Here is a 12,042-nt window from a genome sequence, read left to right as displayed (position 1 = left end):
TGTACCTTGTGTGTGTGCATTGCACATAGACACATGTAAGAGCACAATTATTGAATGCGAGTTGCATGATAAAAGATATGAGGATGGACTTTATAAGTATTTAGAATACATATATTGGAATTAGATTGTGGAGCTATTGGATTAGAAAGAGGGGATAAAGGAAAATATATAATACAAATAGGCCTATAACAAATATATTACAGCATGAGTAGTATATCTGAGTAGATTACGATAAAGTGCATTCAGGATGCACACACAGTGTGTGTATTAATACATCTTTGTTCTCACCGCAAAATAATGACGAGTAACCCCCCCCCCCCCCCCCCCCCCCCCACACACACACACACACACACACACACACACACACACCACCCCACCCTCACATGTATCCACCCACCTACACTACCACCCTAACACATATAGACCCATGTACAGAGAGAGAGAGAAACAATTTGACCGGTGGATCGACTGACAGACTTCAATTATAATATTCATAATAATGACAATGAAGAAGATGCCAGTTATTCTAGTGGTCTGCATGCTGCTGTTCTCATCTCTGGATGTCCTGGCCATAGAGAGTACGTTTATTGGCTCGTCTGGTTTTAATCATGACAGAGACCATTTTTTTTAAAATGATGATATTTTTTCTATCCCTTGTTATTCCACTGCCTGCGTTTGTGTCTCTGTGTCTCGTTCTCACTCTGTTTCTCTCTTCCAGACAGCTCTGGTCCAGCTATGTGTTGCTTCAAGTTTTACCCCAATCGCCTGCCTAGGAACAACGTGAGGACAATCCAACGCACGCACACTTATTGTGCCAAGAATGCTGTTGTGTGAGTATTAGGTTTTTACCAGTTGTGGACAAAATATACTCCCGGTCAAATATGACTCAATTACAAGTGAAAGTTGTTCAGTCAAACGTTGTACTTAAAGTACTTGAGTACTTGCGTTTAAACATACTTAAGTATTCAAAAGTACATTTTCTTTTTAATTTCAATGCATTGCTGTATTAAAATATAGACACCCTCCAACTTAAAAAAAAATAAAGATTTTCAGGAAACTTTCATAAAATATCATTAACAGTGAAAATAGTATTGCTATTTCCACTATATTTGTAATAGGGCTTAAGTGCTTAAGCCCTATTAGTGACGTCAAAGGTACAATATTCAAATTTGTACTCAAAGCGCCACTGTGTAACTTAGAGATAATGGCCAAAACATTTGGCCATTATCTCTGGAATGGAAGGTTCCAGAGATAGCGGCACATTTTTTCCGCTTTGGCCATTGTCGCCCGTTCACTTTGAGCTGCATCCAGCACTTCCATTGCCATTTTCGTCGGCCTTACCGTTAGGCCTTTAGGGGCAGTTGAAATGTATTTTTTGGGGGTAATGGATTTTTAAAAAAGAGGGCACTTTTTACCGACGGGTAAAAGGGCAGGGGCTCGAGCCCCCTTTCATGTCTACGTGTGGTGTGCACGTACCTGCCGATGAGGTGAATGAAACAACTTAATGATGAAAACCTTCTCTCTATCTCTCTGTCTGTTCTAGGTTCACAATGAAGAACGGTGCCAAGCTCTGTGTCAACCCAACCCAGAACTGGGTCCAGAATGTCATCGCAGTTGTGCAGGCCAGGCCAAAGAACCCATAAGTCTCTGTCTACCAGCCTTCAGCATGGCAGGGATCACAAGCCAAATGTGAGGGTTCTATGGGATTCAGGGCTGTCTAATACCTGCTACAAAGCAGTTCCAGACAACCAGGTGGTTTTGTGACAGTGCTTTGAGATGAACACCAAGCTTTGCTTTAAAACTTTTTCTTTTTTTTTAACTGTCACCCAGTTAACTAGTGGTAACTAGTTAAAGCGGCACTATGTACTGTAACTTTTTTAAATTAATACAATTTAATTTTGTCCATTCTGTATGGTAGAGTACTGTAATTACAATATGACTTATACAATGGGGGTGGTTGCTCTTCTTTTGAGACATTTAGATCGTGTCAAAGGTCATGTCTAACCTAGACACAGGATCTGACCAAAAAATTGACCTGAAGGTCAAGATTCAATGTATCCCCTGAGCAGGCAGGCGGACTCTATTATCTCAATGGTCAAAATGTCAGCACTTGCGCAGGAAACCAAGTTCAAATCTGGGGTAGAAGAGAAAAGTTACATAGTGCTTTAATGTCCCATTTTTCTCTAGTTTCTGTTGTTCTTCTATCTTGAAAATAATGTACTTTAAACAACAGATTAGAAAGCATGAATATTTGTATTTATTTTTTTGTAAACATCAGTGGCACGCTGACACATGTACCTAGACGTGACAAATTAGAGGATAAACCAACATAAAAGTTTATCAGTGAATATTAGTCAGCAATGTATGGCTGGAGGTGTATGTGCGATGTGAATGTGATGAGGTGTAACTGTAAACCAAAGAGATGACGCATGAACTGAGGCAACTTGTGAGGGGAAAGGAGAGTGGGGAAAAGGAATCGATGCACAGCTTCAGAACCTATGGACACACCCAAACCCAGGTGTGCCCCAATCGACCTGACGATCCTTCAGACTCCACCCCTGGCATCAGCTCCAGCAACAGCCACATCAGACAGGGTGGGCGAGGGCCGTCACATATAGGAAACGGCTGCGTTATCATTCACACCATGGCATAGATCAGGGGTCTTCAACCTTTTCAGTTCAAGGACCCCCTAGCTGAGAGAGAGATGAAGCAGGGACCCCCTACTCTATATTGTAAAATTGTGTTTCAGATTATTATTATTTTTACTTCGTCTGCTCTTTTTTCCCTCTACACCTATAGCCTCTTTGCCAAAAATAGCCGATCTACAAGCTCTCAACGCCTTGCAGCGCGAGGCGTTGAGAGCTTGTAGATCGGCTATTTTTTTGGGCTAAAGTTCTCCTCAGAAAAGGGGATGCTAGGGTTCAAGTGGTTGAGGTAAAAAAAAAAATGAAATATCACACAAAGATTTGGCAGACCCCCCATAGTAGCTCTGAGGACCCCCTAGGGGTCCCGGACCCCCTGTTGAAGACCCCTGGCATAGATTGTACCACTCTGTGGAACTTTAGAGGATGGAAAACAAAACATATTCCATTATTTGGTGATTTGACGATGGTGGTGGGGAGCGTCTTCTAACACGTTGATAGCACTGTGATGATTCACATAGTTTTCTGTCCCTGACTTTCAGCTATGAAACCTGGTTTTAGGCCTTTTTACCTGTGGCGTTGTGTGTATGCACTCGCTTGTCTGAGCAAGATACAGGCAACTGTTTTATAGCTTTTTTTGAGTTTAGGCCACTGGTGTTCATTTCAGTTGGTTATATGTTGGTTATAAGCTTCTTTTAATAATACACTTTAATTGGTCTGTGCCTTTGGCCCAGTAATGTTTTAATTCAGTGCCTAATTTCAAATAAATATTGTTTTGTCACCTTCAGAACCACATCTCTGCTCCCTTTCTTTAAAATAAGAATCTGTGCTGTAATTCAGTGTAGTTACCATATAGCCATCTCTAATTCGTTGGGCCTAGTCGGATTAACTGAGCTGTTCTCACTCTCACGCATGATCATCATCATAGTCATTGAACGAGATTGAAGCTCCAGCCATCCGTGGCCCAATAATGAACCATCTTTCATTTCATAGTCAAATTTTTTTTTTCACGTTTATCCAAAATTGAGGCCAACTGCTCAGCATTTCTATACTGTCCGTGTTATAGGATGTTTGTGTAATTGTATCATGCAGTCCACCTGTATGGAAGCACATGTCTTATGTTACCCCACTCATTTATTCAGGTTTTAATTCAACCACTTGAGACCCGTGCGTCTGCTTTTGATATCCCCCATCTGATCATTCATCTTTTATCATAATTTTAATCTTTTATTATAATTATAACAAAAAAATGTTTTTATTTATGCAACGTTTCGACCTTCTAGGTGTTCATCAGGCAAATATTGATAATTTGCCTGATGAAATAAATAATCATAATTATAATACAATTATAATACAAATAATCATCTGTTCAGGTCATTCAGGATGCACGCACAGCAGGGTTACGATAGAGGTATTAATATAACTCCTGTCAGCTTTCCGTTCTCAAAATGAACCACATGCAGTTCATTTCCTTAATTCTAGGTACCTAGGCATGTGTACGTAAGTGCAATGCACACACATTCACTCATTTGGTGGTGGAGAGTGGTGGAAAAAGTACTGCATTTTTTTAACTTACTGTAAGTAAAAGTATCAATACCACAATGTAGAAGTACTCTGTTACAAGTAAAAGGCCAGTGTTTTGAAATGTTTGAAAATAGCAGATCTATAAGCTCACGCTCGCGTTGTGAGCTTGTAGATAGGCTATTTTCAACCTGGGTATAAAATAGGACTAAAATGGTTAATGTATGTTTTATAATGTAATCATTTATGCAAAGTAATCAAATAATTATAGTGGAGTAAAAGTATAATATTTTCCTCTTGAGATCTAGTGGAGTAGAAGAAAAAGTATTGAAAATGGGAAATACCCCAGTAAAGTAAAAAGTTCTCAAAAGTGTACTAAAGTACAGTACTTGAGTAAATGTACTTAGTTACTTTACACCACTGGTGGTGGCGCTCTAACATTTCTCATCATAGGATACAGATATAACTTTGAATTGATTTGCGGTGACCAAGTGACCACATGTCAAGGACCACATGTCCCCCTAAAGGGACAAGTGGACCTATACCTGTATGTATAGTATGTATAGTACAGGTATAGAGTGTGTGTGCATTGCACATAGACACATGTAAGTACATAATCATTATTTAATGCGAGTTGCATGATAAAAGTTATAAGGATGGACTGCAGAAAGAGAGAGAGTAACAGAATGATTGGCTTATATGGATATGTTCAAAGTGCATGCCTCAAAGCAAAAGCTGTCTGTGTGTGGGGTTAGCAACGGTGGCTCTTTCCTTGAACTTTTGTTTTCTTGTGCGCACGTGTGAATGGCGCATGTGTGGCCACTTTCTGTGTAAATTGTGTAAGGTGTGAATTCTGTATAATTCTCACCATTCTGCTTATTTCCTCTGTCGCCTGAATGACTGCTGCCCTGTTGCACAACACTCATCATGAGGTGCATCAAGTGTCTAGTCCCATATCACCTCCTCACTGCCTGAAACGCTAGACCCACTGCTTCTCCTTGTGGGGTCCAGGGACCCCCAGGGGTCCTTGAGGAGGTTTTCAATGACATCCACTTAAATACAGACAGTGGTAAAAGGTCAGTCTTGGTACTACTAGATCTCAGTGCTGCATTTGACACAGTTGAACACAATATATTATGTGACAGATTGAAAAACTGGGTGGGACTTTCTGGTACAGTACTAAACTGGTTTGAATCACACTTAGAGATATGTCTATCTATCGCTAATTACACATCTGTGCGGACAAAAATCACATGCAGAGTTCCGTAAGGATCCATTCTAGGGCCCCTACAGTTCAATATCTACATGCTCTCACTAGCTCAGATTATGGAAAACAATAAGCTACCATGCAGTATTAATAGCACCTAATAGTTAGGATGGGTGAATGCAGAGGACAAAATTCACGTATGTGCAAATGTACAGAGACAAAAAATACACCAAAGTACCAAATGAATATAATAATTATTGTGGTATCCCCACGCACACTACAATAGGCGATATTGCACAACATGAGCTCTTATTTGAATTTCATATATTGCAGGAATTACTACGAGTAGCATGATGATCGATGTGTGTGTCAATGGTTTCTTTCTTCCATTATGACTCACACACACCTGCAAACAGGGTTTTTTCATGTTCTCAAAGGCCTATATGATGCTTCCTCTAACGTGTGTGTGTGTGTGTGTGTGTGTGTGTGTGTGTGTGTGTGTGTGTGTGTGTGTGTGTGTGTGTGTGTGTGTGTGTGTGTGTGTGTGTGTGGGTGGGTGGGTGGGTGGGTGGGTGGGTGTGTGGTTGTGGGTGTGGGTGTGTGTGTGTGTGTGTGTGTGCGTGCATGCATGTGTTGTGCAAACACATGCATGTGACCACATTTTGTTTCCTTAATTCTAGTAACAACACCCCCACCCCCACATGTATCCACCCACCTACACTGCCACCACCTTAAGACATATAGACCCATGAGACAGAGAGAGAGATCGTTACAACTTGACAGGTATAGACTGACAGACTACAATCATCTTAAAGATGACAATGGGGATGAAGAAGATACCAGTTGTTCTTGTGGTCTGCGTGCTGCTGTTCTCAACTCTGGATGTCCTGGCACAACAGAGTAAGTAAATTGGCTCCACTGGTTTTAATCATGATGGAGACCATTGTTTTAAATGACGATCAAAGTTGTCTTGTTATTTACTTATTTGTTTGTTTTTCTTGCTATTCCACTTTGTGTCTCTGTGTCTCATTCTCACTCTGTCTTTCTCTTCCAGACAACGGCGCTGTTCCAGGTCAGTGCTGCTTCCACTTTTACACCAATCGCCTGCCTAAGAACAACGTGGTGAAATTCCAACGCACCAACATTCACTGTGCTAAGACTGGCATTGTGTGAGTATTATGTCATACTTACTATTGCACACACACCTGAAGTGTACACTGTGTACTAAGGATGGAGTTGTGGGAATATTAGGTTTTATCATTGATGGACTAGACCCCTGTACTTTGTCAAAGTATAGATACTCCTTGTCAAATAATATATAGTATTCAAAAGTAGGCTACATGCTTTAAAATAGAGTATAAACCAGATTATATAAATTAGTCTGTGATTTGAGCTGCCCATTTTATAAACTCAGAGTGACTGCTAATAATACGAAAATCATCTATCCATCATGATAAATAAAACTGCAGTGTCTTGTGACCCAGTGTGGAATGATGTAACGAAATGTAAAATGACACGCCTTAACCCTTTAAGACCGGGAATGGATCTGTGTCATTTTAGATTTCTTTGGCTATTCAAAAATAGCAGATCTACAAGCTCGTAGCGCGGCACTCTGTGCTGCGCTACAAGCTTGTAGATCTCCAATTTTTTAAAATTTGTGCAAATCTTTCAATATATATATATTTTAAAGCAAACATTTGTAACTCAAATCTTTGCGTCTGGGGGGTCCCTGGAACAAGATATTTTGAGATGGGGGTCCGCGGCCAAATACGTATCATTTTGGGGGTCCTTGACATGAAAAAGTTTGAGAACCACTGATATTATAACAACATAAAAAATAAATGAAAAACTGTTAGGATTTAGATAATCTCTCAAGAACAGATTCTGCCAGACAATATAACAAACAGCAGAGGTCGCTGTTTTTCATTTTCTGTTGGGTCTGGCTACGCGAGACTAGGATTTAGAAGACATTTGTAGAATCCCCCAGAAGCAAATATTTGAGTTAAAAATGTTCACTTTGAAAAACATATATATTCAAGATTTGCACATATTTTCAAGATAAAAAAAAGAAAATAGCAGATCTACAAGCTCATAGCGCGGCGAGCTTGTATATCTGCTATTTTTTAATAGCCAAAGACATCTAAGTGTGAAGAAATGCGTTGCCGGATTGAATGGGTTAAGGATGGAAATATTCTCTCTATCTCTGTCTGTTCTAGGTTCACAATGAAGAAGGGTGGCAAATTCTGTACTGACCCAACTCAGGACTGGGTCCAGAAGATCATCTCCGATGTGGAGAACAGACCACAGAATCCATAATCTCTGCCTCCCAGGGATCTGAGGGGATACAGGGGCACCTGGTACAACAGAGTTCCAGACAACCATTTGGCAGTGGTGGAAAAAGTACTCAATGTTTTTACTTAAGTAAAAGTTTCGATACTGCAATATAGAAATACTCCGTTACAAGTTAAAGTCCGGTATTCAAAATGGACTTGAGTAAAAGTTCAAAAGTATTGGCATCAAAATGTACTTAAAGTACCAAAAGTAAAAGTACTCATTATGCAGAATGTCCCATTTCAGGTTTTCAAATCTTTTGAAAATAGACGATCTACAAGCTCACAATGCGTCGCGATGCGATGCATTGTGAGCTTGTAGATACATACATCCCTACAGTACATACTGTAGGGCTGAAGTGGTTAATGTATGTTTTGTAATAATAATCAAAATCTACAAAGTTACTAAAGTTTTCAAATAATTGTAGTGGAGTAAAAGTACAATATTTTCCTCTGAGATGTAGTGGAGTAGAAGTAAAAGTACAGAAAATGTAAAATACTCCAGTAAAGTAGAAATACCTCAAATATGTACTTAAGTACAGTACTTGAGTAAATGCACTTAGTTACTTTTCACCACTGTCAGTTGGTTTAGTGACAATGCTTTGAGATGAACACCAAGCTTTGCTTTTGACAAATGGAATAGGTCACCCAGATAACTAGTGGTTCATCTCCCACAAATCTCTAGTTTTGTTTGTTTTCCTATCTCTAGTCTATCCTGACAATAATGTACAACAACAGATTAGAAAGTATAAACCTTTTTCTTAAGTTATTTTGTATTTTCCTTTGCATTTGTGTTTATTGCTTCACTGAATGTAGTGCTAAACATGTATTTAATATTCAATTGCTGAATTTGTTTTCTAAAACAATAAAATAAGCACGTTTACTTCCTAATCAATCCATATTTTTTGTTTGTGTTTAGTAAGTAAAAGTCAAGTCAAATGCATTTATAAAGTACATTTAAAAACAACCAACAATGACCAAGGTGCTGTACAGACCACAGCAGGTACTGTAGCTAAAATCAGACAAATATCAGCCACATCAGGAGGTTAAAACACTAGTGAATACAATTTTGTTTTGAGTCTGAACTTAGAAAGAGTCAATGGAGGTTAGATGTGATACAGAGGGAATGCTGTTCCATATAGTCTAGTCTTTGATGATGGAGAGGGCTACTATATTTCCACACTCACTCCAGAGGGCCATATTGCATATACTGTCAGACACCTCTTATCTCCGTATTCTATTTTTTTCTCAATGTCACACATCGAGAAAAAAAAATATTAGAAAAAAAAAAATCAGGATTCCAATACAAAAATAGCAAAAATAGCAGATCTAAAAGCTCAAAACGCGTCGCACTGCGACGTGTTTTGAGCTTGTAGATCGGCAATTTATTTTCTCGCTATTTTGGAATTGGAATGCATTCAAATGCATTTAGTTTTTATTTACTTATGTTAACTTTATGAACTTCTAATACAAATACATTGGACATAAAAAAGAAAATATCATTTTAATACTAGTCATTAAGCTACTAATATAGACTAACTAAACTAACTAGTAATTAAAGTGGGTCATGTTTGCATGTTTGGAATTGTAACAGCTGAAATCAATAATATATCAGTATTCCCATATTAACCTTAAGTGAAGGTGGGGGCCGCCAGTTGCCCATGTATCGTCTAGAGGCTGTGACAGCAAAGGCACAGTCACAGGTGTGTGTGTGTGTGTGTGTGTGTGTGTGTGTGTGTGTGTGTGTGTGTGTGTGTGTGTGTGTGTGTGTGTGTGTGTGTGTGTGTGTGTGTGTGTGTGTGTGTGTGTGTGTGTGTGTGTGTGTGTGTGTGTGTGTGTGTGTGTGTGCTTTATTGCCATTTGTATATGTTTAGAATACATTCACTGGAATTAGAGTGTGGCTCTCAGTAACAGGACGATTACATTGAAACATCACAGCATGTACAAGCAGCATGTGTAGTATAAGTAGAAATTTGATAAAGTGCTCGTCCATGCATCATGCAGTGCATTGAGGACACACACACAGTGTTATGATAAGTTAAAGTGTATAAAGTGCACTTCTATGCAGCATAGTGCATTCAGGATGCAGACAATGTGTGTTAATATAACACCTCTCAGCTTTCTGTCCTCAGAACAAACCCTGACCACATTTTGTTTCCTTAATTCTAGGTACTAGTAGACTCTTCTTTTTCTTTTTTTGTGCTTGTTTTTTCTCTCTGTCTATTTATTGTCTCCGCCAGGCCGAAAGGCATGGCCGAGACTATGTTTTGCACCCTGTCTGTCCGTCCGCGTGTCTGTGTGTCCGTGTGTGTGTCTGTCGCCCTGTCCGTGTGTGGACAGCTAATCTCTTAGCCTGATTGTCAGACTGAAGCTGCGTGGAGCTTCAGTCTGACATTGGCTAGAGTGCAGGCGATTACAAGGGGATTAGAATTTCCCTAAACCAATTACAATTGGTTTCGAATTTCCCTAAACCAATCACAAGGGATCCCCACCCCCACCTCCGACTCTCATTGGACGGTACCTTTTGTACCGAATAAATCCGAGGTTCACATTACAACACCAGACCAAGAGAGGCAGTCCACTCAGAGAGTGGGCGGGGTCTATGGTCAGTACCGCGGGAAGTAGGGGTGCTGGGGGTGCGGCCGCCCCCCCTCCCCCCCCCCAGGTACTGCACCCCCTACCGCCCCCCCATCCAAAAAAAGAAATTGTTTTTTTTGTATAACAAATCGGTAAAATCAGGCAAAAATAAGAATGAAATAAAATAACTCTAACCTAACCCTAATCCTAACCCTAAAACCGAAATAAAGAAACCAAAAACTGGGAAAAAAACTAACCCAATCCGCCCAGAACCGCGAAAAAAAATCGAGGGGTCCGTGCCCGTGCAAGGGGTCCGCGCCCGTGCACACCCCTAACCTAAAAGGTTCTTCCCGCGGCTATGTCTATGGTCTGGAACCAGGCTACTAATCTCTGGCACCGTTGGCTGGACCGCAGCCAAACTGCGCACGCACGCTCCCTCGACGCCAGAGCAGGATCTCTGCCCCAAATGTTTCACATGGGCCTGTTATAGCGCCACCAGGAGGACGCTTTTTGCAAAACATTTCTCATCGTAGGATCGATAAAGATGATCACTCAGGATAACTTTGTCCTAAAGGGACATGTGGATCCAAACCATGCCAGGAATTGGAAAATGCCCCCAATGCGTAACAGAGCCACCGGACCCCCTCACTGAAGGGGTACCTTGTGTTCAGGCCGTACCATGCCTACAACTCTCTTCTTCCTATGATCTTCGCAACCGTGGTTAGCAACCCTGACTCTTTCCTTGAGCTTTTGTTTGCTTGTGCGCACGTGTGAATGGCGCATGTGTGGCCACTTTCTGTGTAATTGAGTATAAAGGTGTGAATTCTGTATACTTCTCACCATTCCGCTTATTTCCTCTCTGTCGCCTGAATGACTGCTGCCCTGTTGCACAACACTCATCATGAGGTGCATCGAGTGTCTAGTCCCATATCACCTCCTCACTGCCTGACACGTTAGACCATTGCTTCTCCTTGTGGGGTCCAGGGAACCCCAGGGGTCCTTGAGGAGGTTTTCAATGACATCCACGTAAATACAGACAGTGGTCAAATTTCAGTCTTGGTACGACTAGATCTCGTGCTGCTTTTGACACAGTCGACCACAATATATTACGTGACAGATTGAACAACTGGGTGGGACTTTCTGGTACAGTATCAGTACTAAACTGGTTTGAATCATATTTAGACAACAGAGATTATTTTATATCTATGGCTAATTACACATCTGTGCGGACACAAATCACATGCGGAGTTCTGCAAGGTAGGGACCCTACAGTTCAATATCTACATGCTCCTACTAGCTTATATTATGGAAAACAATAAGCTACCATATGCAGACGATACACAAATCTACATAACCATATCACCAGAGGACTCTGGTCCAATACAAACACTGAGTAAATGCATGGAACAAATCAACAATTGGATGTGCCCAAATGTTCTTCAATTAAACAAAGACAAAACTGAAGTAAACATGAAGAGTACCCCTCTTGTACTCCCTGTTCAGAGAAAACATAACTCCACTGTATAAATAATCAACTTTAATTACTTTAATTGGATTTACTACATCATAAAAATTACAAAGCAATGGGTTGGGTAGTTGGAGACTTAGAATTTACTTTGGTACAGTAGGATAGCGTAATGGGTAGAGAGGCTGTCTCGGAATCAGAAGGACCTGGTTCGCTCCTGGCATTAAAGGGATAGTTCACCCCCAAAATGACTTTTTTTTCCTATCGATTAGTCACCCCACGGAGACTTAAATTCCTAGA

At 40.5% G+C, this 12,042-nt stretch overlaps 2 protein-coding genes across 3 annotated transcripts in view; one reads left to right on the top strand and one right to left on the bottom strand.

The window, feature by feature from the left end:
• The window catches only part of LOC311062531 (C-C motif chemokine 4-like), a 405,685-nt gene that overhangs the window by 243,617 nt on the left and 150,026 nt on the right, over window positions 1-12,042 (bottom strand). The gene's annotated exons all lie outside the window — the stretch shown is intronic.
• LOC311062723 (C-C motif chemokine 3-like) lies at window positions 513-8,566 on the top strand. 2 transcript variants are annotated; one of them, XM_084081938.1, is made up of 3 exons: window positions 513-578; window positions 6,425-6,539; window positions 7,587-8,566. In XM_084081938.1, exons 1-3 carry the CDS (start codon window positions 515-517, stop codon window positions 7,684-7,686), a joined length of 279 nt encoding a protein of 92 aa, XP_083938064.1. In that variant the 5' UTR covers window positions 513-514; the 3' UTR covers window positions 7,687-8,566. The 2 variants fall into 2 exon arrangements, with proteins under 2 accessions (XP_083938064.1, XP_083938063.1); XM_084081937.1 differs by lacking the exon at window positions 513-578 and adding an exon at window positions 6,137-6,270.

This window comes from Gymnoscopelus microlampas (genome assembly GCF_963454915.1).
Source record: "Gymnoscopelus microlampas genome assembly, chromosome: 16".
NCBI classification, from domain to species: domain Eukaryota; kingdom Metazoa; phylum Chordata; class Actinopteri; order Myctophiformes; family Myctophidae; genus Gymnoscopelus; species Gymnoscopelus microlampas.
The sequence above is the reverse complement of the archived record's forward strand: the minus strand, read 5'-3'. Positions and strand labels throughout refer to the sequence as shown.